Raw genomic sequence first — 26408 nt, 5'->3', positions numbered from 1 at the left:
GGGAGATTGGTACAAGGGGTACTAAGAGCTCTGTCAGATTCCTTGCTTCAAGTTTCTATGCTCTGTTCTCTCCTGGCAAAATATCTATTCAAATCCTTGTGGTATTCAAGATACAAATTTGTCCTCAGATGGATCTTCAAGCAGAAAATGATAGATTTTCTCCTTAGATGCATTCTCAAATGTAATCCTTGGATTAATACTTAGATGAACTATTGGAATATATATACATTCCTATGGATAGAATAGAAGAGAAAACATCCCCACAATAACAAAAGCATGAAGATATTTCTTCTGATGTTTTTCGTGTACAGAGTAGTTACTTTGAGCTGCCCTGCAAGTGATGCTTTCCTTGTTCCACATGAGTGGTACCAGCCTGGAGACTTCATCATTGGTGGGATGGTGTCTCACATCACTTATCACTTTTATGAAATGAAATTTAGGGAACATCCTGCTAGAACACCTTACGATGTACCAATGTAAGAATATTTTCTGCTATCAAATCTTAGTCCATCTCCAAAATTCCCTTATATTAGTAAAAGCTGTTTGTACACAAATCTTTTCTCTCTCTCTATGTAATCTATGCTTTCTGTCTCTTTCAAATGTTTCTGGTTCTGGCAGAAGAAATAATTTTCTTTGCATTTTTTTCAAACGTTCACACATGTTGTTGAACATCTACTGAGGTTAAGGTAATTTTAAAATGGTTTGGCATTATCTCTGCTCACAAAACATACATAGAGTAAATGAGTGACACCTGCTAAATGTATTCACACAACATTTTCTGAAAATCTTGTAGAAACTAGAGTACTTTGGGGAAAAACGTCAATAGTTGTATATGTTGTAGTATGTATTAGTTGCAAGTAATGGAAATAATATGTAAAAAGTAGATTTGAACTCTGTAGAAATTACCAATAAAGGAGAATATTTGTAGCTCAGGATTGAAATGAGGGGTCTTTGGTGCTCTCTGAGATTGATTCTTTTCTTGTTGATATTTCATAATCCAAACTATCAGTGGAAGCCAGTGATAACGTTACATACTTTGAATAATGAAATGTTTGCAAGAAAGCCACCAAACTCAGACAGCACCAAGGATCCCTCTGTAGAAATTATGAAGAATAAGAGAAAAAGTGATGATCTCTTTACTATTGTCAGAGAAAGAATTGTTTGTTATTCATACCGAAATGATGAGAATTGTCAACTTACTTTTTCAACTGGGGTATTTAAAACATTTGCAGTGTAATCACCAAATTTCATCAACACGCCCTTGCCTTGGCTTTTGCTGTGAAGGAGATCAATGAAGACTTCCAGATCTTACCTAATGTCACTCTTGGGTTCCACATCTATGACAGTTACAACACTGCAAGGATGACCTATCGCACCACTCTGGACCTGCTTTTCAAATCCCAGGAATTTGTTCCTAACTACAAATGTGACAACCAGAAGAATCTTATGGCTATCATTGGAGGATTGGATTTTGAAACATCATCTTATATAGGTGAAATTATAGGTTTCTTCAAGATGCCACAAGTAAGCTGTGATGAAGTAGAGGAGGGAAATTCTACATTTTGTTGTTGTTAATGTGGTTGTTATGGAATATTTCATGAACATCAAAGATTACGCTTAGTTTTGTGTTAAAATGTTCTGCATTTCTAAAGGTCTACTAATTAGTTCTACTTTTCTGAAACAATAATACCAAATATCGGAAGTGAGTATCCAAAGACATTCCATACCTAAGGGAAGAATGGATTTTAGTACTCTGGGAACCCATTAAAACATATGTCTTTGAAGTAATTCCAAGAAATTCCTTTATACAGTAACGTTTAGAAGAATTCTAGGGACAATGTTCCTTGGATTTATTTCATTAGAAAACTAGATAAGAAAAAAAAAAGATTTGATTGAATATTTCAACCGAATACTATTCCACTTTCTTATAGCTTACATATGACTCATTAGCCCAAGATGCATTTGAGATCAGTAAACTGTCTTCACTTTATTTCATGGTCCCAAAAGAGGACCATCAGTATATTGGAATTATCCAACTGCTGCACCACTTCAAGTGGATATGGATTGGGATTTTTGCTGTTGATAACAACAATGGAGAAAATTTCTTACAGAAAATGCAGCTCTTACTCTCACAGAATGGAATATGTTTATCATTTGTAGAAAGAATTTCCCAACTAATCCATGTGGAAGACCTCTCAGGACTTTACCAAACAATCTTAGTTATCTCTATTAATATGATGAATAGCAAAGCCAATGCATTTCTCGTCTATGGAGAATCCTGGGTAATTATGGCACTAAGAGCTTACACATTTATGATAGATCCTGAAAGCAAAGAAACTGCATTGTTTAGAAAGGTGTGGATCATGACTGCACAGATTGATTTCATTTTATCTGGATTTCAAGTCAGTTGGGATCTCCAGATGTTCCATGGGGCTATTTCCTTCACTGTTCATTCCACAGATGTTGCAGGTTTCAAGGAATTTCTTCAGACCATCAATCCTCTTTCAGTCTCCAGAGATGGGTTTCTGCAGGACCTTTGGGAACAATCATTTGATTGTTCATTTGTAAAACCAGAATTAGAAGAAATGCCTAGTAATCCGTGCCCTGTGCAGAAGAAGCTAGAAGATCTTCCTGCCCCTTTGTTTGAAGTAGAAATGACTGGTCAAAGCTACAGTGTCTACAACGCTGTTTATGCTGTGGCTCATGCTTTGCAGGCTCTGTACACATTACGTTTCAATAGAAAAAAAGCTATGATGGGTAAACCAATGGGCCATCTAGATCTCCAGGCTTGTCAGGTATTCTCTCTGCATTGGACACTTCTTTTATTCCAATGAGCAGTTTGATGTAGACTTATCTTTTGAACTCATTGTGCAATTTAATATTTAATATTTCCTACATATTAAGTATGAGAAACAACCTATAAATGAGGACAAATTTCCTGACAGTGAGAATAATTAATTAGTAGAAACCTTGCCCGTAGAAGTTGTGGAGACTCCAACACTGGAGATTTTTGCAAAGTGATTAGGCTGTGATTTGTCTAAAATTGTTTTAAGTCTCCTCCTTGAGGAGTATATTGGAGTAGAAGACTTCCAAGGTCCCTTCCAACTCCCTTTTTCTTCTTCTGTATGAAATAGATTCAGAAAAACTAGGTTCTGTTTTCCCATTTTCCATATTTTGATCATTGAGTCCCTTTCTTCTTTTGCCCTCAATTGTTCCCAGCAGTAGGCTCTTCTCCAGTGAGTCCTTCCTTTTCATTAGGTGGCCAAAGTATTTGAGTTTCATCTTCAGGATCTGGCTTTCTAAAGAGCAGTCAGGGTTGATCTCTTCTAGGACTGACCGGTGTAATGGCCTTGCAACCTTCCTTATGGTCAAACTTTCAGAGCCATACATTGCAACTGGGAAAACCATAGCCCTGAAGATACACACTTTTGTTGGCAGGGTGATGTCTCTGCTTTTTAGTATGCTTTCTAGATCTGCCATAGCTTTCCTCCCCAGGAGCAAGCATCTTTTAATTTCTTAGCTGTAGTCCCCATCTGCAGAGCCCTTGGAGCCTAGGAAAGTAAAATCTGTCACTTCTTCAATTTCTTCCCCATCTATTTGCCAGGAATTGAGAGGGCCAAATGCCATGAACTTATTTTTCTTAATGTTGAGTTGAGCATCCATAATTTCTGGGTGCATAATTTCTCATTAATTGTTCTGTCAGGAAATTTCTTCTTAGTTCTAGTTTGGTTCTCTTCTTCATTAGTTTCCATCAATTTCTTCTTGTCCTGCCTTCAGGTTCTTTGGAGAACATGTTGACCCTCTCTTCTTTGTGGCACTTCCTTAGGTATTTGAAGACTGTTGTCATGTCACCTCTAGTCCTTCTTTTCATTAAACTAGACATTCCTACAACCATTCTTTGGTATAGTTCAGTGGTTCTGAGATCATATCTTCCATTTCCTTCTGAACCTTGGGGTGTAATCCATCTAGTCCTGGTAATTTGAACTTGTCTAGAGCAGATATGTGTTCTACCATTTCCTTGCTTATTTTGACTTGCATTCCTCATCTGCATTTTACGTGTGTGGGTGTAGATAGGTTGGACTGTTTTATGTAAAGACAGATAGAAAAAAAGATCAGTTTTCTCCCATTCATGAACCAATTGTTTCCTTGACCCTTTTCTTGATTTTTACATGTTGAAAGATGCTTTTTAATTGGTTTTGTTTTTTTTACTGTAGTAGCAAGCCTTAGTTTATTTTGAACCTTAGCTTTCCATACTTCATTGTTCCAGGTTCAAGCTATTTGCTGATATTCTGCCTTAGTTATTTGTTCCTCTTATACCTGTTATTTGTGTGTGTTTCAGTTTTATCAGAGTGTTCTTTGTTTAGCTATGCTGATTTCTTTTGAGATCTCTTGTTTTTCTTCTTCATTGGAATTGTGCTAGAATGGGCTTTTATAATCTCACTTTTCAAATTTTCCCAAGTTTCTTCCATCCCCACCCCCCACTTGAGAATTCTAATCCATGGAATTCTTCATAAGCTCTCATTAATGAAATTGAAATGAGCCCTCTTGAAGTCCAAGACTCCAATCTGAATTTTTTCTGTTGCTTCAGCTTGCATAATATTAAATTCCAGTTATTGCATGGTCTCTCGCACTGAACATTCCTGTAACTTCAACACCTTCTTTCATTTTATCTATGTTAGTGAGAATTACAATAAATCCAGCATGGCTGACCCTCTACTTCCTGTCTCTACCTTTTATCAGGTATCAGTAGGAATTAGGTAGGAATTCATTATAGCTTGTACAATACGAGATATTTAAAATGATAATTTAAGTTACTTTAAATTGTTTCCTTTCCCAAAACAATCAATTCTCCAAATACTTCTTCCTGGGTAATGAATTTTGCAGATTGAGAAACTGAGCTTTCTGTCCTTATCAGAATTCAAGGGAAATGAATTAAAAGACAATTCTTTTCAGAAGTGGCATCCATGCTTTGGAACAACTTTATGTTTGCAACAATCTCTATCTCACATCTAACTACTGAATAATAAGTTTCAAATTTTCAAATCTGGCTAAAGGAAATTTGTCTTATTTCGACTATCAAATATCTTTATGCCATTGAGGGAAGATTAGCTATGGTCCTGGTTTCATTATTATTTAAGAAATGAACCTGAATCATAATTGAAGAAATTTGAGCAATCCCAATAGCCTATTTTCATTCTGCTTTAATTCATTCTTATTTTTCCTGAAAATAATATCAAATTAATAACAGAGTACCTATTTACTGTACATTTCTAGGACATATCAATTCTTAAATTTGTAACTGCATACATTTAATAATTGTTATAGGACTGGGAAGAACAAGTCAAAAAAACTTGAATATGGTGTTCTCCTCTCTACTAGATTCTATTCAACCCCCTTTCTCTTTCATTCTCTTTCAAGTAGCTCCATTCATTTCTTCAAGGCATTGCTTTTAACAATTCAGCTGGGGAGAGAGTGTTCCTGAATGAGAAAGGAGAAGCAACAGGTGGATTCGACATCATCAACTTGATCACTTTTCCAAACAGATCCTTTCGTAGACTTAGAATTGGAAAGATGGATCTCCAGGCTCCAAAAGGAAAAGAATTATTCATTGATGAAGATGTGATTGTCTGGAACCCAGCTTTTAACCAGGTATTGAACTACTGAATTGGCTATAATTATTCCATTATGATCCCATTTTGAATGCAGTCTGTTTACAATCTGATTTCTGTCTTTTTTAAAATAAACAATGGCATATTCTTTTCAAAACCTTGTGATGATCAGGCATTCCTCAAATTGACAATATGATATTACAATGTAAAAGGCATGTTTGCATTTTTGTTTTGGATTTGAATCTGAAATCACAAGAATTGCCACTTTTCCATGAGATTGTCACTCGCCTGGACTACTGCAATGCTCTCTACATGGGGCTCCCCTTGAGGAGCACCCGGAGGCTCCAGCTGGTCCAGAATGCGGCCGTGCGGGTGGTTATGGGAGCGACGTGGCGCTCCCATGTGACCCCCCCTCCTGCGCGAGCTGCACTGGCTCCCGGTGGACTTCCGGGTGCGCTTCAAGGTTTTGGTTACCACCTTTAGAGCGCTCCATGGCTTAGAACCGGGCTATTTAGGAGACCGCCTTCTGCCACCAGTAGCCTCTCACCGACCAGTACGCTCCCATAGAGAGGAGCTTCTCAGGGTGCCGTCGGTGAAACAGTGTCGACTGGCAGCCCCCAGGGGGAGAGCCTTCTCTGTGGGGGCACCCGCCATCTGGAAGGAGCTCCCGCCGGAAACACGGAGGATTCTGGATCTGCGTGCTTTCCGCCGTGCCCTGAAAACATTCCTATTTCAGCCGGCTGGCCTGGCCTAACCTTTCTTTTAAACTGTTTTTTAAATTTTAAATTTGTCTTATAAATTGGGGTGTTTTAAATTTGTTTTTTTGTCCAAATTATTTAATTGTATTTTAAACGATTTTTTTAAAATGTTTGTATTATATGTATTTTATCTTTTGGCTGTTCACCGCTCTGAGTCCTTCGGGAGTATGGCGGTATATAAATTCAAATAATAATAATAATAATAATAATAATAATAATAATAATAATAATAATAATAATAATAATAATAATAATAATAATAATAAGCAATTATTTACATGCCCTGCCCTTCAAACAGGACCGTTCCTACATCATTGCAATTTCCACATCTTTTTAATTCGATGAAGTTGAAAAATTCAATATATTTTTGGGAAGTCAAAAACTATTATAAACTGTTTGCAATATCTCCAATTACAAAACCAGGTTCTTCCACTTTCTCGATGCAATGACCCTTGTTTCTCTGGATACTGGAAGAAAGGGATTGAAGGGGAACAGTTCTGCTGCTATGACTGTGTTCCATGCCCAGAAGGGAAGATTTCAGATCAAAATGGTAGGGTAGGAATTCTACCATCTTTCATTACACTTTACTATACTAGTTTGGGATTCAAAAAATTAATAAAGTGATTTTTAATAATTTGGAAGGGATGTGGTCGCTCAGTGAAGGGACGTCATGGCTCAGTGGTTAAGACACTGAGCTTGTCGATTGAAAGGTCGGCAGTTCAGCAGTTTGAATCCTGAGTACCGCGTAACAGGGTGAGCTCCCGTTACTTGTCTCAGCTTCTGCCAACCTAGCAGTTCGATGGCATGTAAAAAATGCAAGTAGAAAAGTAGAGAAGGTAACAGCATTCCGTGTGCCTTTGGCATTTAGTCATGCCAGCCACATGACCACGGAGACCTCTTTGGACTGTACTGGCTCTTCGGCTTCGAAACGGAGATGAGCACCGCCCCCTAGAGTCAGGAACGACTAGCATATACTGTATGTGCGATGGGAACCTTTACCTTTTTAATAATTTGGAATGCCTAGATGACAAATTCCTTGATTTTGCTTCCAGAAATGGATGACTGTTTTGAATGTCCAGAAGATCATTATCCAAATAAAGAAAACAATGGATGTATCCTGAAATCGGTGGTATTTCTAACCTTTGAAGAAACCTTAGGAATTGGTTTAGCTTCAGCAGCTCTTGGTTTCTTCTTCTTGACAACTTGGGTACTAGGAACTTTTATTAAGTATCGGGATACACCTATTGTCAAAGCCAACAACAGGTTCCTCACTTACACCCTGCTTGTCTCTCTTCAGCTCTGTTTTCTCTCCTCTTTATTCTTCCTTAGCCAACCTGGCAAAGTGACCTGCCTTCTCCGACAATCAATGTTTGGTGTCACTTTCTCTGTGGCCATTTCAAGTGTACTGGCCAAAACCATCACTGTAGTTGTTGCTTTCATGGCCACAAAACCGGGATCTCAGATGAGGAGATGGGTGGGGAAAAGATTGGCCTTTTCTATTGTCCTCTCATGCTTTTTCTTACAAGTATGCATTTGTATCCTTTGGTTGTCGACATCTCCCCCATTCCCTGAGTTGGACATGCATTCAGAGCTCCAAGAAATGATTTTACAGTGCAATGAGGGGTCAGCTTTCTTCTTCTACTGTGTCTTGGGCTACATGGGTATCTTGGCCATTGCCAGCTTTATTGTGGCTTTCCTTGCCCGTAAATTACCTGACAGCTTTAATGAAGCCAAGTTCATCACCTTCAGCATGTTGGCCTTTTGCAGTGTGTGGATCTCCTTCTTTCCAGCCTATCTGAGCACAAAAGGCAAAGCCATGGTAGCTGTGGAGGTCTTCTCCATCTTGTCCTCCAGTGCTGCATTACTGGGATGCATATTCTTGCCAAAGTGCTACATCATTGTTGTACGGCCTGAGCTAAACCACAGGGAGCAACTCATAAAGAGGAACTAATACCCCATTTGATCTTTCTGATTTAGCAGAACTTTTCAAAAAAGGAATAGAAAGACTGCTGTCTACAGGAAAGTTTATACAAGTTTAGAAACATAGACATTTTTATTTCTGTTAAAAAATTATTTATATAAGATATTTGTGATTAAGTTTTATTATGGTTGGCCATTCAGTTCTCATGTTGCAGCATTTCAACCTCAATAATACTTGTCCAGGTCATGCTGTCCCCATTTATTTGTACTCATATCCTAGGTTCCTATCCATGTTTATACATATACCTGTTATCTTGTACACGTTTGACAAATAAATAATAAATAAAATAAAATAAATTTCCATCCTTTTCCAAGATTCTTTAACCTAATCCTTTCCCATTTCAACCTTCCTGTTGAACTTGACTTTGATAATCCAAGTTTCTTGGTTCCTGTTAAGATATTTCAGATATTGACTCAAACAATGTTCAATGTTTGCAGATATATTTTCAGTACTTTTATACTTGGGTGATTTCAACTTACCATCCATTGGTGAAACGTCTGAGATGGCTCGGGAGTTCATGGCTTCCATGACGGCCATGGACCTGATCCAGTTAGCTCATGGCCCCACTCACAGGGCGGGACATACTCTGGACATGATTTTTGTCTCTGGCCAGTGGTTGGGTGGTCTTCTTATAGGGGATATAGAAATGGAACCCTTGTCTTGGACAGATCACTTGCTCCTTCGCCTGGACCTTCAAACCACTACACCCCGCCGCAGGGAGGCGGAAGCAATTAGGTGGGTCTGCCCCAGGTGCATGATGGATCCGGATAGGTTCCAGATGGAGCTTGGGCCATTTCCTGAGGAGCTGGCACACGACTCGGTCAATGACCTGGTAGCTGCCTGGGATCGGGCGGCTGGGGGGGCTCTAGATCGAGTCGTGCCTTTGCGGCCTCTGACCCGGTGCCGATCCCGTGGGGCTCCATGGTTTACCGAGGAGCTGAGGGAGATGAAGCGCCGGAAAAGACACCTAGAGAGCAGTTGGAGGGCCAGTCTCGCTGAATCTGACTGAACACTAGTAAGGTCGCATATTAAGACCTACCTAGTGGTGATAAAGGCGGCAAAGTATAATTACTTTTCTGCCCTTATTGCATCATCAGATAATCGTCCAGCTGCCCTGTTCAGGGTGACCCACTCCCTGCTTCATCCGGGAGTGCGGGAAGACGTCCTGGAAGGCAGGGCTGAGGAATTTGGACAATATCTGTATGACAAAATCGCACAGATCCGGGGGGATTTGAATTCTAACTGGGTAGATTCAGGCAAGGTGGCGAGGAATAGTATTGAGAATGTTATCTGGGAAGAGTTTGACTCTGTGACCCCTGATGACATGGACAGGATTTTGGGGAGACTTAGTGCGGCCACATGTTTACTGGACCTGTGTCCCTCCTGGTTAGTACTGGCTTCCCGGGAGGTTACACGAGGCTGGCTCCAGGGAATTATCAATGCTTCATTGAGCAAGGGTTACCTCCCCATGGCCTTGAGAGAGGCAGTGGTGAGGCCTCTCCTCAAGAAGCCTTCCCTGGACCCGACAGTTTTAGCCAACTATCGTCCCGTCTCCAACCATCGACCATTGTATCATGCTGCGCCGGTTGGAAGAGTTGGGGATGGGGGGCACAGTATCACAGTGGTTCTCCTCCTTTCTCTTGGACCAGTCACAGTTCGTGTTGGCAGGGGGGCAGAGGTCGACCTCGAGATGCCTCATATGTGGGGTGCCTCTGGGGTTGGTTCTCTCGCCCCTTTTGTCCAACATTTATGTGAAGCCGCTGGGTGAGATCATCCGTGGCTTTGGGGTGAAGTACCATCAGTACACTGACGACACCCAGCTGTACATCTCCACCCCGGGCCACCCCAATGATGCCCTTGAAGTGATGTCCCGGTGCCTGTAGGCTGTGCGGATCTGGATGGGGAGGAACAGGCTCAGGCTCAACCCATCCAAGACTGAGTGGCTGTGGTTCCCGGCATCCCAATATAGTCAGTTGACTCCATCACTGACTATGGGAGGTGAGTCGTTGGCCCCCACGAAGAGGGCTCGCAATTTGGGCGTCCTCCTGGATACAGGAGTATCCAGATGTCCTTGGAGGAACATCTGACGGCTGTGGCCAGGGAGACCTTTTATCAGGTCCGCCTGATCCGCCAGTTGCAGCCCCTCCTAGATCGGGATTCCTTGTGCGCAGTCACTCATGCCCTCGTCACCTCTCGCCTGGACTACAGCAATGCTCTCTACATGGGGCTCCCCTTGAAGAGCACCCAGAGATTCCAGCTGGTCCAGAATGCGGCTGCACGGGTAGTGACGGGAGCTGCATGGCACTCTCACATAACACCTCTCCTGCGTGAGCTGCACTGGCTCCCAGTGGTCTTTCGGGGGCACTTCAAGATGTTGGTTATCACCTTTAAAGTGCTCCATGGCATAGGACCTGGATATATTTCAGACCATCTGCTGCCACCAATGACCTCCCACTGACCAGTGCGCTCCCACAGAGAGGGCCTCCTCAGGGTGCCATCGGCCAAGCAATGTAGACTAGTGGCCCCCAGGGGGAGGGCCTTCTCTGTGGGGGCACCTGCCCTCTGGAATCAACTGCCCCCAGAGATATGAAGAATTCAAGACCTCGGTGCCTTCCGCCGTACCCTGAAGACCTTTCTTTTTCAGCAAGCCAGGCTGGCTTAACACTTTTTTACATGTTTTTTAATATGTTTTGTTACTGTTTTTTAACCTGGGGCCAAACTTATATATATCTTTTTAAATTGTTTTTAATGTTTGTATTTATGTTTTTTACCTTGGCTGTACACCGCCCTGAGTCCTTCGGGAGAACGGCGGTCTATAAATGTGAGTAATAAATAAATAAATAAAATAAATACTTTCAATTCCTAAAACACTATATAAAAATAGTAAAAAGCTACTTACTATTTTATGAATATATATATCAAACATAGTATTATAGGACATCAGTTGCATTTTTTGGGCTTCTTTAAAATGAAAATTTATTGAGTTTGTAAATCCCACACATTTAGAATGGGATGGGATGGGATGGGATGGGATGGGATGGGATGGGGTGGGGTGGGGTGGGGTGGGGTGGGGTGGGGTAGGGTAGAGTAGAATAGAATAGAATAGAATAGAATAGAATAGAATAGAATAGAATAGAATAGAATAGAATAGAATAGAATAGAATTTTTTATTGGCTGAGTGTGATTGGATAGACAGGAATTTGTCTTTGCCACATATGCTCTCAGTGTACATAAAAATAAAATAAATACATTCATCAAGATTCATAAGAATCATAAGATACAGCATTTAGTGATAGTCACAGGTTACTAATAAGCAATGAAATCATACTAAGAAACAATTAAAACAATATAAGTTGTAAAGATAGAAGCAACATGGTTATAGTCATCAGTGGGAGGAGATACATAATAGGAAGGATGAGAATAATAACATTAATACAATCTTAGTAAATAGTTTGACAGTGTTGTGGGAATTAGTTTTTTAGCAGAGTGATATGCTGGGTCATAACCATTCACTCTCTATCCATAAATCTATTTTCATTGCAACCTTTTACCAGATTTCAATAATACGGGAAATTCGGTGAAATGGAAATAAATGTATTTTTGCTCTGTCTCATCCTTTATTCACAGTTGTGCTGAACAAAAACTATAATAAAGAATGGTTTCACTCTTTATTTATTTCCATACATCTCAGTATAGAATTAGACGGCATTTTTCAATAAAAGCAAAGGTGAAATATAGTGAAAATCCTAAAAAAATATGTACACTAGTCTCTGATAGAGATAGCGATTTCAAAAATGAAAATTTCTGAGGGAAAAAATGTGAATATTCCCCTAGAGCAGGGGTGTCAAACTATATTTCAATAAAGGCCATACCAAGGTTGTGTTTGACCTTGGGGTTCCTGGTGGACGTGGTCAGCTCAACATCACTCATGTTGGGAGCACCGTTTTTTCTGGCAGAGGGCTGCAGCAGGACATCCAGGCCGAAAACATGTATAGGCCCCCTGGGCTCCATATTTTGCTGGAAGATGCACCGTGGGCCACTTCTTTGCTGTTTCCAGAGCCTCCCCATGGGACAAATCTAAGCCACCCCGTGGGCCAGATCTGGCCCACAGGCCTTGAGTTTCACACCCCTGTCCTATATGGAGATGATAGATAAAGATTATAGGTATGTAAGTAGGTATGGAGAGAGGGAGGGGGTGAGGGAGGAAGATATCCAATGTCTGCAGAGACATTTTTATGGTTTTTATACTTTCAATTCATAAAACATTACATAAATTTAATGAAAGGCTAATTATCATTTTATGAATAGGTATTGAACACAATATTATATGATGTCAGTTTTGGACTTCTTAGGGTTGTTTGAAAAGTCAAATTTATTGAGTTTGTTAACCTTTACGTTTACATGTATTTAGAAAAAAAGATTTTATATTGAGTCATAACCATTCACCCTCTACCCATAAATCTATTTCCCGAACAACCTGTTATCAGATGTTAATAATAGGGGAAATTTAGTGAAATGAAATGAAATGTATCCTGCCTTCTGTTTCATGCTTTACTCAAAGTGTGTGCCGGTCATTAGAAAGAGTGATTCAAATTAGTTTAAAATAAAAAGCCTGGCATTTTTCAAGAAAGTCAGCTCAAATTCAGCTCAAATCCTAGAAAAAGAGTACACCCCTTCTTTGTCGGGTGAATGGATGGACGGACGGACAGACAGACAGACAGACAGACAGACAGACAGACAGATAGATAGATAGATAGATAAAAGAGGGAGGAGATATTCTATGGGGAGGTTAAAAGGCCCAAATTATAAAGAAACTGCAACTCTCATTGCAGATATGGTGGTGCAGTGGTAAGAATATTGCAGTATTGCAGGCTAACTTCTATGGTCAAAAATGAAGTCTGGAAATCTAAGGCTGAACTAAGGTTTGGAACAAAAGTCAAAAATAATCTTCTTTCAACATGTATAAAAGCATGCAACTATGTGTATGGTGTCCCATGTAGTTGATCACTTTTGTGAATTGAAATTTAAAGAACATCCTTATAAAGAGGGCTGCAAAGCACAATAAGTAAGTGGCATTGCTATTGCTATTGCTATTTCTGCTGCTGATCTAGGCTTTCTCTGTCTTTCAAATGTTTCTAGTTTTTGAAGATGAAATATATGTCAGCTGTCCCAACTGGTCAGTCAGAAAAGAAAGACTCTTAGGCCCTTGGTTAGCCAAAGATATACTTTACTAAAGACAAATGGTCACAGAAAAGGCAAAGCTGGATCTGAGATTTTCATGCCCAAAATATATGGTAAACTTTTTCCTGTTCCCTTCCACCCTGTGATTATGAAGAAGTGTCCAACTATGTGCTAACAAATTGTTTGAGTAGCAGTCACTGTCTCCTCAGCTGGCTGCATTCCTTTGCTTGATCTTGGAATGGCCAGCAATTTTCAGAGGATAGTATGAGGCTGGGTTTCGTGGAATAGAATAGAATAGAATAGAATAGAATAGAATAGAATAGAATAGAATAGAATAGAATAGAATAGAATAGAATAGAATAGAATAGAATAGAATAACAGAGTTGGAAGGGACCTTGGAGGTCTTCTAGTCCAAACCCCTGCTTAGTCAACCAACCCTAGACCACTTCAGACAAATGGTTATCCAATATCTTCTTAAAAATTTCCAGTGTTGGAGCATTCAATAGAATGAGGACCCAGATTGTTGGGGCAATATGCTATTTAGTATACTGTCTTTGGTGTAATCCACCCAGAGTCCTCGGAGAGTGGGCAGCATAGAAATATGAAAATAAATAAATAAATAAATAAATAAATAAATAAATAAATAAATAAATAAATAAATAAATAAATGAATAAATGAATGAATGAATGAATGAATGAATGAATGAATGAATGAATGAAACTTTGGTGCAAGAAATCTTTTGAAGATTTTTAAGTTAACTTAAGGTAATTCTTTTAAAAGGTTCTGCATTGTAACTCCTCACAAAAAATACAGACAATAAACAACTGACATCTGCTGGATCAGTTCATATTCTATGTTGTAGAACATATATATTTTCATATTGGTAGAAAATAACTGTGGTATCTTGAAAAACAGCACTATTTTTATTTCTACAATTTTTAGTTTTTTTAGTTTCAACAATTTAACATATATTCTATTGCAAATCTTCCTGATTCTACTTTCATTGGTCTTTGCTCATTTAAAATAAATAAATTATTTTTAAAAAAAAAAATAGCCAAAGCATCAGCCACTTACTATCTGATCAAAACAAAATAATTATTTCCTAGAGGAGTCACCATATTTTCTTCAACTGGCCTAAACAGCAAAGGTGCACAGAAGGGTATTAAAATTCAACAACAATCAAAGTGTTTGTTTGGCTATAAAGTAAGTCTTGAACCACTGGGAGATTGGCACAAGGGGTACTAAGAGCTCTGTCAGATTCCTTGCTTCAAGTTTCTATGCTCTGTTCTCTCCTGCCAAAATATGTATTCAAATCCTTGTGGTATTCAAGATACAAATTTGTACTCAGATGGATCTTCAAGCAGAAAATGATAGATTTTCTCATTAGATACATTCTCAAATGTAATCCTTGGATTAATCTTAGATGAACTATTGTACTTTCTTATGGGTAGAGTAGAAGAGAAAACATCCCCACAATAACAAAAGCATGAAGATGTTTCTCCTGATGTTTTTGGTGCACAGAGTAGTTACTTTGAGCTGCCCTGCAAGTGATGCTTTCCTTGTTCCACATGAGTGGTACCAGCCTGGAGACTTCATCATTGGTGGGATGGTGTCTCACATCGTTTACCACTTTTATGAAATGAAATTTAGGGAACATCCTGTTAGAACACCTTACGATGTACCAATGTAAGAATATTTTTTGCTATCAAATCTTAGTTAATCTCCAAAATGCCCTTATATTAGTAAAAGCTGTTCGTATGCAAATCTTTTTTTTCTCTCTCTCTATGTAATCTATGCTTTCTGTCTCTTTCAAATGTATCTGGTTCTGGCAGAAGAAATAATTTTCTTTGCATTTTTTTCAAACGTTCACACATGTTGTTGAACATCTACTGAGGTTAAGGTAATTTTAAAATTTTGTTGCAAGTCATGGAAATATTATGTTAGAAGTAATTTTGAACTCTGTAGAAATTACCAATAAAGGAGAATATTTGTAGCTCAGGGTTGAAATGAGGAGTCTTTGGTGCTCTCTGAGATTGGTTCTTTTCTTGTTGAGATTTCATCATCCAAACTATCAGTGGAAGCCAGTGATGATGTTACATACTTAGGATCATGAAATGTTTGCAAGAAAGCCACTAAACTCAGAGAGCACCAAGCATCCCTCTGTAGAAATTATTAAGAATTAGAGAAAAAGTGATGATCTCTTTACTACTGTCAGAGAAAGAAATGTTTGTTATTCATAGAGGTATGATGAGAATTGCCAACTTACTTTTTCAACTGGGGTATTTAAAACATTTGCAGTGTATTCACCAAATTTCATCAACACGCCCTTGCCATGGCTTTTGCTGTGAAGGAGATCAATGAAGACTCCCAGAACTTACTTAACATCACTCTTGGGTTCCACATCTATGACAGTTACCTGAATGCGAGGATGACCTATCGCTCCACACTGGACCTGCTTTTCAAATCCCAGGAATTTGTTCCTAACTACAAATGTGACAACCAGAAGAATCTCATGGCTATCATTGGAGGATTGGATTTTGAAACATCATCTTATATAGCTGAACTTATAGGTTTCTTCAAGATGCCACAAGTAAGCTGTGATGAGGTTGAGGAGGGAAATTCTACATTTTGTTGTTGTTAATGTAGTTGTTATGGAATATTTCATGAGCATCAAAGATTAGGCTTAGGTTTGTGTTAAAATTTTCTGCGTGGCTAAAGATCTCCTAATTAGTTCTACTTTTCTGAAACAATATTAGCAAATACCAGAAGTGAGTATCCAAAGACATTCCATACCTAAGGGAAGAATGGATTGTAGTACTCTGTGAACCCATTAAAACATATGTCTTTGAAGTAATTCCAAGAAATTCATCTCTACAGTAATGTTTAGAAGAATTCTAGGGACAATGTTCCTTGGATTTATTTCATAAGAAAACTAGATAAGAAAAAAAAATATTTGATTGAGTATTTCAACCGAATACTATTCTACTTACTTATAGCTGACATATGACTCATTAGCCCAAGATGCATTTGAGACCAGTAAGCTGTCTTCACTTTATTTCATGGTCCCAAAAGAGGACCATCAGTATATTGGAATTATTCAACTGCTGCACCACTTCAAGTGGACATGGATTGGGATTTTTGCTATTGATAACAACAATGGAGAAAATTTCTTACAGAAAATGCAGCCCTTACTCTCACAGAATGGAATATGTTTATCATTTGTACAAAGGCTTTCCCAACTAATCCATGTGGAAGACCTCTCAGGAGTTTATCAAACAGTCTCAGTTATCTCTATTAATATGATGAATAGCAAAGCCAATGCTTTTCTCGTCTATGGAGAAGCCTGGGCTATTATGGCCCTAAGAGCTTACACATTTATGATAGATCCTGAAAGCAAGGAAACGGCATTGTTTAGAAAGGTGTGGATCATGACTGCACAGATTGATTTCATTTTATCTGGATTTCAAGTCAGTTGGGATCTGCAGATGTTCCATGGGGCTATTTCCTTCACTGTTCATTCAACAGATGTTGCAGGTTTCAAGGAATTTCTTCAGACCATCAATCCTCTTTCAGTCTCCAGAGATGAGTTTCTGCAGGACGTTTGGGAACAATCGTTTGATTGTTCATTTCTAAAACCAGAATTAGAAGAAATCCATAGTAATCCGTGCCCTGTGCAGAAGAAGCTAGAAGATCTTCCTAGCCCTTTGTTTGAAATAGAAATGACTGGACAAAGCTACAGTGTCTACAATGCTGTTTATGCTGTAGCTCATGCTTTGCAGGCTCTGTACACATTACGTTTCAATAGAAAAAAAGCTATGATGGGTAAACCAATGGGCCATCTAGATTTCCAGGCTTGTCAGGTAGATTCTCTGCATTGGACACTTCTTTTAATTCAATGAGCAGTTAGATGTAGAGTTATCTTTTGAACCCATTGTGCAATTTAATATTTAATATTTTCTACATGTTAAGTATGAGAAACAACGTATAAATGAGGACAAATTTCCTGACAGTGAGAATAATTAATTAGTAGAAACTTTGCCCGTAGCAGTTGTGGAGACTCCAACACTGGAGATTTTTGCAAAGTGATTAGGCCGTGATTTGTCTAAAATGATTTTAAGTCTCCTCCTTGAGCAGTATATTGGAGTATACTGCTTTTCTTCTTTTGTATGAAATAAATTAAAAAAAACTAGGTTCTGTTTTCCCATTTTCCATATTTTGATCATTGAGTCCCTTTCTTCTTTTGCCCTCTATCATTCCCAGCATTAGGGTCTTCTCCAGTGAGTCCTTCCTTTTCATTAGGTGGCCAAAGTATTTGAGTTTCATCTTCAGGATCTGGCTTTCTAAAGAGCAGTCAGGGTTGATCTCCTCTAGGACTGACCAGTGTAATGGCCTTGCAACCTTCCTTATGGTCCAACTTTCACAGCCATAAATTGCAACTGGGAAAACCATAGCCTTCACTATACACACTTTGATTGGCAGGGTGATGTCTCTGCTTTTTAGTATGCTGTCTAGATCTGCCATAGCTTTCCTCCCTAGGAGCAAGCGTCTTTTAATTTCTTAGCTGTAGTCCCCATCTGCAGAGACCTGGGAGCCCAGGAGAATTAAATCTGTCACAACTTTGATTTCTTCCCCATTTTTTTGCCAGGAATTGAGAGGGCCGGATGTCATGATCTTATTTTTCTTAATATTGAGTTGAGCATTCACAACTTCTGGAGGTAAACCATTCATTAATTGTTCTGTCAGGAATTTCTCCTTAGTTCTAGCTTGGTTCTCTTCTTTATTAGTTTCCCTTAATTTCTTCTCATCCTTCCTTCAGGTTCTTTGGAGAACATGTTGACCCCCTCTTCTTTGTGGCACTTCCTTAGACATTTGAAGACTGCTTTCATGTCACCTCTAGTCCTTCTTTACATTAAACTAGACATTCCTGCAAACATTTTTTGATATAGTTCATTGGTTCAGAGACCATATCTTCCCCTTCTTTCTGAACCTTGGGGATTAGTCCATTTGGTCCTGATAATTTGAACTTGTCTAGACCAGGTAGGTGTTCTCCTACCATTTCCTTGCTTATTTTGACTTGCATTCCTCATCTGCATTTTACGTGTGTGTGTGTGTGTGTGTGTGTGTGTGTGTGTGTGTAGATTACCTTATGTTTGCAACAATCTCTATCCCACATCTAACTATTGAATAATAAGTTCCAAACTTTCAAATCTGGCTAAAGGAAATTTGTCATATTTTGACTATCGAATATCTTTATGCCATTGAGGGAAGATTATCTATGGTCCTGGTTTCATTATTATTTAAGAAATGAACCTGAATCAAATAAGGGAATACCACTCAAGGACACAAAAATGAGGAACCAAAATTAATATCACTACATAAATATCGTTATATAATGAAGGATATATATAGAGAGATATATGGATATACAAATTACCGATGTAGCTCCATTCACATGGTGTTCTCCTCTCTACTACATTGTATTCAACCCCCTTTCTCTTTCATTCTTTTTCAAGTAGCTCCATTCATTTCTTCACAGCATTGCTTTTAACAATTCAGCTGGGGAGAGAGTGTTCCTGAATGAGAAAGGGGAAGCAACAGGTGGATTCGACATCACCAACTTGATCACTTTTCCAAACAGATCCTTTCAGAGAATTAGAATTGGAAAGATGGATCTCCAGGCTCCAAAAGGAAAAGAATTATTCATTGATGAAGATGAGATTGTCTGGAACCCAACTTTTAACCAGGTATTGAACTACTGAATTGGCTATAATTAATCCATTATGATCCCATTTTGAATACAGTCTGTTTACAAATCTGATTTCTGTTTTTTTTTTTAAAATAAACAATGGCATATTCTTTTCAAAACCTTGTGATGATCAGGCATTCCTCAAATTGACAATATGATATTACAATGTAAAAGTCATGTTTGCATTTTTGTTTTGGATTTGAATCTGAAATCACAAGAATGGCCACTTTTCCATGAGATTGTTACTATGTGCAATTATTTACATGCCCTGCCCTTCAAACAGGACCTTTCCTACATCATTGCAATTTCCACATATTTTTAAGTCGATGAAGTTGAAAAATCCAATATCTCTTTGGGAAGTTCAAAAACTATTACAAACTGTTTTCAATATCTCCAATTACAAAACCAGGTTCTTCCACTTTCTCGATGCAATGACCCTTGTTTCCCTGGATCCTGGAAGAAAGGGATTGAAGGGGAACAGTTCTGCTGCTATGACTGTATTCCATGCCCAGAAGGGAAGATTTCAGATCAAAACGGTAGGGTAGGAATTCTACCATTTTTCATTACACTTTACTATACTAGTTTGGGATTCAAAAAATTAATAAAGTGATCTTTAATAATTTGGAAGGGACGCGGTGGCTCAGAGAAGCGACGTGGTGACTCAGTGGTTAAGACGCTGAGCTTGTCGATTGAAAGGTCAGCAGTTCAGCGGTTCGATTCCTTAGTGCCACATAACAGGGTGAGCTCCCGTTACTTGTCCCAGCTTCTGCCAACCTAGCAGTTTGATGGCAGGTAAAAAATGTAAGTAGAAAAGTAGAGAAGGTAACAGCGTTCCGTGTGCCTTTGCATTTAGTCATGCCAGCCACATGACCATGGAGACCTCGTTAGTCAGTGCTGGCTCTTTGGCTTTCAAACAAAGATGAGCACCGCCCCCTAGAATCAGGAACAACTAGCATATACTGTATGTGCGATGGGAACCTTTACCTTTTTAATAATTTGGAATGCCTAGATGACAAATTCCTTGATTTTGCTTCCAGAAATGGATGACTGTTTTGAATGTCCAGAAGATCATTATCCAAATAAAGAAAACAATGGATGTATCCTGAAACCGGTGGTGTTTCTAACCTTTGAAGAAACCTTAGGAATTGGTTTAGCTTCAGCAGCTCTTGGTTTCTTCTTCTTGACATCTTGGATACTTGGAACTTTTATTAAGTATCGGGATACTCCTATTGTCAAAGCCAACAACAGGTTCCTCACCTACACCCTGCTTGTCTCTCTTCAGCTCTGTTTTCTCTCCTCTTTATTCTTTCTTAGCCAACCTGGCAAAGTGACCTGCCTTCTCCGACAATCAATGTTTGGTGTCACTTTCTCTGTGGCCATTTCTAGTGTGCTGGCCAAAACCATCACTGTAGTTGTTGCTTTCATGGCCACGAAACCAGGATCTCAGATGAGGAGATGGGTGGGGAAAAGATTGGCCTTTTCTATTGTCCTATCCTGCTCTCTCTTCCAAGTATGTATTTGTACTTTTTGGTTGTCAACATCTCCCCCATTCCCTGAACTGGACATGCATTCAGAGCTCAAAAAAATGATTTTACAATGCAATGAGGGGTCAGCTTTCTTCTTCTACTGTGTCTTGGGCTACATGGGTGTCTTGGCCATCGCTAGCTTTATTGTGGCTTTCCTTGCCCGTAAATTACCTGACAGCTTCAATGAAGCCAAGTTCATCACCTTCAGCATGTTGGCCTTTTGCAGTGTTTGGATCTCCTTCTTTCCAGCCTATCTAAGCACAAAAGGCAAAGCCATGGTAGCTGTGGAGGTCTTCTCCATCTTGGCCTCCAGCGCTGCATTACTAGGATGCATATTCTTGCCAAAGTGCTACATCATTGTTTTCCAGCCAGACCTAAACCACAGAGAGCAACTCATAAAGCGGAACTAATACCCCATGTGATCTTTCTGAATTGTTCAAAAAAGGAATAGGAAGACTGTTGTTTATAGGAAACAAATATACAATTTTAGCAACATTGACATTTTTATTTCTGTTAAGGAAGAATTGATATAGGATATTTATGATTATGAAATTTTATTATGGTTGGTCATATGAAAATATATTCTCATGGCTTTTATAAATTCAGTTCATACAACACTATATAAATATAAACAACTCACAAAGAGAAATTAGTACATCATGTGATTTTTCCGACTTACCAGAACGTTTCAAAAAAGGAATAGAAAGACTGTGCCTACAGGAAAATTATATACAAGTTTAGAAACATAGACATTTTTATTTCTCTTAAATAATGATTTATATAGGATATTTGTGATTATTAAGTCTTATTATGGTTGGCCTTCCCAAAGTAAGTACTCATGTTGCTGCATTTCAACCGCAATAATACTTGTCCCCATTAATTTGTACTGATATCCTATGTTCCTATCCATGGTTATACATATACCTGTTATCTTGTACATGTTTGACAAATAAATAATAAATAAAATAAAATAAATTTCCATCCTTTCCCAAGATTCTTTAACCTAATCCTTTCCCATTTCAACATTCCTGTTGAACTTGACTTTGATAATCCAAGTTTCTTGGTTCCTGTTAAGATATTTCAGATATTGACTCAAACAATGTTCAATGTTTGCAGATATATTTTCAGTGCTTTTATACTTTCAATTCCTAAAACACTATATAAAAATAGTAAAAAGCTAATTACTATTTTATGAATATATATTTAACATAGTATTATAGAACATCAGTTAGATTTTTTAGGCTTCTTTAAAATGAAAATTTATTGAGTTTGTAAATCCCATACATTTGGAATGGAATGGAATGGAATGGAGTGGAATAGAATAGAATAGAATAGAATAGAATAGAATAGAATAGAATAGAATAGAATAGAATAGAATAGAATAGAATAGAATAGAATAGAATAGAATAGATTTTTTTATTGGCTGAGTATGATTGGACAGACAGGTATTTGTCTTTGGCACATATGCTCTCAGTGTACATAAAAATAAAATAAATACATTCATCAGGAATCATAAGATACAGCATTTAGTGATAGTCATAGGTTACTAATAAGCAATGAAATCATACTCAGAAACAATTAAAACAATATAAGTTGTAAAGATAGAAGCAACATGGTTATAGTCATAAGTGGGAGGAGATAGGTAAAAGGAAGGATGAGAATAATAACATTAATACAATCTTAGTAAAGAGTTTGACAGTGTTGTGGGAATTAGTTTTTTAGCAGTGATATGCTGGTTTATAACCATTCACTCTCTATTCATAAATCTATTTTCATTACAACCTTTTACCAGATTTCAATAATACTGGAAATTCAGTGAAATGGAATTAAATGTATTTTTCCTCTGTCTCATCCTTTATTCAAAGTTTTGCTGAACAAAGACTATAATAAAGAGTGATTTCACTCTTTATTTATTTCTATACATCCATATGGAATTAGACTGCATTTTTCAATAAAAGCAAAGGTGAAATATAGTGGAAATCCTAAAAAAATATGTACACTTGTCTCTGATAGAGATAGCGATTTCAAAAATGAAAATTTCTGAGGGAAAAAAATGTGAATATTCCCCTAGAGCAGGGGTGTTAAACTCGATTTAAATAAAGGCCATACCAAGGTTGTGTTTGACCTTGGGGTGCCTGGTGGACGTGGTCAGCTCAACATCACTCATGTTGGGAGCACCGTTTTATCTGTCAGAGGGCTGCAGGAGGACATCCAGGCGGAAAACATGTATAGGCCTCCTGGGCTCCATATTTTGCTGGAAGAAGCACTGCAGGCCACTTCTTTGCTGTTTCCAGGGCGGCCCGGTGGGACAAATCTAAGCACCCCGTGGGCCAGATCTGGCCCACAGGCCTTGAGTTTCACACCCCTGCCTTAGATGGAGATGATAGATAAAGATTATAGGTATGGAAAGAGGGAGGGGGTGAGGGAAGGAGATGTCCAATGTCTTCAGAGACATTTTTATGGTTTTTCTAGTTTCAATTCATAAAACACTACATACATTTAATGAAAGGTTCATTATCATTTTATGAGTAGGTATTGAACACAATATTATATGATGTCAGTTTTGGACTTGTTGGGGTCCTTTGAAAAGTGAAATTTATTCAATTTGTTAATCCTGTACATTTGCATATATTTAGAAAAAAGGGTTTTATATTGAGTCATAACCATTCACCCTCTACCCATAAATTTTACAACTTATATTATTTCCCGAGCAACCTGTTATTAGATATTAATAATAGGGGAAATTTAGTGAAATGAAATATATCCTGCCTTCTGTTTCATGCTTTACTCAAAGTTTATGCTGATCATTAGAAAGAGTGATTCAAATTAGTTTAAAATAAAAAGCCTGACATTTTTCAAGAAAGTCAGCTGAAATTCAGCTCAAATCCTAGAAAAAGGGTACACCCCTTCTTTGTCAGACGAGTGGATGGATGGATGGATGGATGGATGGATAGATAGATAGATAGATAGATAGATAGATAGATAGATAGATAGATAGATAGATAGATAAGAGAGGGGGGGAGATATTCTATAGGCAGGTTAAAAGGCCCAAATTATAAACAAACTGCAACTCTCATTGCAGATATGGTGGTGCAGTGGTGAGAATATTGCAGTATTGCAGGCTAATTTCTATGGTCAAAAATGAAGTCTGGAAATCTAAGGCTCAAAATGAACTAAGGTTCGCAACAAAAGTCAAAAATAATAACAAAAAAAAAGCTTCTTTCAACATGTATAAAAGCATGCAACTATGTTCACGGTGCCCCACATAGTTGATCACTTTTGTGAATTGAAATTTAAAGAACATCCTTGTAGAGAGGGCTGTAAAGCACAATAAGTCAGTAAGTGCTACTGCTATCGTTATTTCTGCTGCTGATCTAGGCTTTCTCTGTCTTTCAAATGTTTCTAGTCTTGGAAGAAGAAATAAATGTCAGCTGTCCCACCCTGGTCAGTCAGAAAAGAAAGACTCTTAGGCCCATGGTTAGCAAAAGGTATACTTTATGAAAGACAAATGGTTACAGAAGAAGCAAGCTGGATCTGAGGTTTTCATGCCCAAAGTATATGGTAAACTTTTCCTTGTTCCCTTCCACCCTCTGATTATGAAGAAGTGTCCAACTATGTGCTAACAAATTGTTTGGGTAACAGTCACTGTCTCCTCAGCTGGCTGCATTCCTTTGCTTGATCTTGGAATGGCCAGCAATTTTCAGAGGACGGTATGAGGCTGGGTTTCGTGGAATAGACTAGACTAGACTAGACTAGATTAGACTAGACTAGACTAGACTAGACTAGAATAGAATAGACTAGACTAGACTAGAATAGAATAGAATAGAATAGAATAGAATAGAATAGAATAGAATAGAATAGAATAGAATAGAATAGGAGAGTTGGAAGGGACCTTGGAGGTCTTCTAGTCCAACCCCCTGCCGAGGCAGGAAACCCTACACCACTTCAGACAAATGGTTATCCAACATCTTCTTAAAAATTTCCAGTGTTGGAGCATTCAACAGACTTTTTGAAACTTTGGAGCAAGAAATCTTTTGAAGATTTTTAAGTGAACTTAAGGTAATTCTTTTAAAAGATTCTGCATTGTAACTCCTCACAAAAAATACAATAAACAAGTGACATCTGCTGGATCGGTTCATATTCTATGTTGTGAAAATATTGGTAGAAAATAAATGTGCTATCTTGAAAAACAGCACTATTTTTATTTCTACAGTTTCAACAATTTAATATATATTCTATTGCAAATCTTCCTGATGCTACTTTCATTGGTCTTTGCTCATTTAAAATAAATAAATTATTTTTTAAAAAAAAATAGCCGAATCATCAGCCACTTACTATCTGATCAAAACAAAATAATTATCTCCTAGAGGAATCACCATATTTTCTTCAAGTGGCCTAAGCATCAAAGGCTGCACAGAAGGGTATTAAAATCCAACAACAATCAAGGTGTTTGTTTGGCTATAAAGTAAGTCTTGAACCACTGGAAGATTGGCACAAGGGGTATGAAGAGCTCTGTCAGATTCATTGCTTCAAGTTTCTATGTTCTGTTCTCTCCTGGCAAAATATCTATTCAAATCCTTGTGGTATTCAAGATAAAAAATTGTACTCAAAAGGATCTCCAAGCAGAAAATGATAGATTTTCTCATTAGATGCTTTCTCAAATGTAATCCTTGGATTAATCCTTAGATGAACTATTGGAATATATATACTTTCCTATGGGTAGAATAGAAGAGAAAGCATCCCCACAATAACAAAAGCATGAAGATGTTTCTTCTGAATGTTTTTGGTGCACAGAGTAGTTACTTTGAGCTGCCCTGCAAGTGATGCTTTCCTTGTTCCACATGAGTGGTACCAGCCTGGAGACTTCATCATTGGTGGGATGGTGTCTCACATCAATTACCACTTTTATGAAATGAAATTTAGGGAACATCCTGCTAGAACACCTTACGATGTACCAATGTAAGAATATTTTCTGCTATCAAATCTTAGTCCATCTCCAAAATCCCCTTATATTATTAAAAGCTGTTTGTACACAAATCTTTTTTTTTCCTCTATGTAATTTAAGCTTTCTGTCTCTTTCAAATGTATCTGGTTCTGGCAGAAGAAATAATTTTCTTTGCATTTTTTTTAAAAATGTTCACACCTGTTGTTGAACTTCTACTGAGGTTAAGATAATTTTACAATATTTGTTGCAAGTCATGGAAATATTATGTAAGAAATAATTTTGAACTTTGTAGAAATTAACAATAAAGGAGAATATGTGTAGCTCATGGTTGAGATGAGGGGTCTTTGGTACTCTCTGAGACTGGTTCTTTTCTTGCAGACATTTCATTATCCAAACTAGCCAGTGATGATATTACCTATTTTGGATAATGAAATGTCTGCAAGAAAGCAAACAAGCTCAGTGAGCACCAAGGATCCCGCTGTAGAAATTATTCAGAATTTTAGAAAAGTGATGATCTTTTTACTACTGTCAGAGAAAGAATTGTTCGTTATTCATACAGAAATGATGAGAATTGTCATTTTACTGCTTCAACTGGGGTATTTTAAACATTTGCAGTGTAATCACCAAATTTCATCAATACGTCCTTGCCTTGGCTTTTGCT

At 38.0% G+C, this 26408-nt stretch overlaps 1 protein-coding gene across 1 annotated transcript; it reads left to right on the top strand.

The window, feature by feature from the left end:
* The first annotated feature begins 16709 nt into the window (after positions 1-16709).
* Positions 16710-21212, top strand: LOC139324281 (vomeronasal type-2 receptor 26-like). The gene is made up of 4 exons (XM_070954000.1): positions 16710-17390; positions 19047-19274; positions 19686-19812; positions 20314-21212. The coding sequence occupies exons 1-4, from the start codon at positions 16710-16712 to the stop codon at positions 21210-21212; spliced, it is 1935 nt and encodes a 644-aa protein (XP_070810101.1).
* Positions 21213-26408: the final 5196 nt, after the last annotated feature.

This window comes from Pituophis catenifer, unplaced genomic scaffold (assembly GCF_029215685.1).
Source record: "Pituophis catenifer annectens isolate HBS135680 unplaced genomic scaffold, rPitCat1.0.hap2 SCAF_15, whole genome shotgun sequence".
Lineage (NCBI taxonomy): Eukaryota > Metazoa > Chordata > Lepidosauria > Squamata > Colubridae > Pituophis > Pituophis catenifer.
This window is presented reverse-complemented; position numbering and strand designations above follow the sequence as displayed.

Bases quoted from the DNA above. Each gene is read 5' to 3' on its own strand.
- LOC139324281 (XM_070954000.1), top strand. From the start codon at position 16,710: ATGCAGCCCTTACTCTCACAGAATGGAATATGTTTATCATTTGTACAA. The intron at 17,391-19,046 runs GTAGATTCTCTG...TTTTTCAAGTAG, and splicing joins TAGATTTCCAGGCTTGTCAG to CTCCATTCATTTCTTCACAG. The intron at 19,275-19,685 runs GTATTGAACTAC...TTACAAAACCAG, and splicing joins GGAACCCAACTTTTAACCAG to GTTCTTCCACTTTCTCGATG.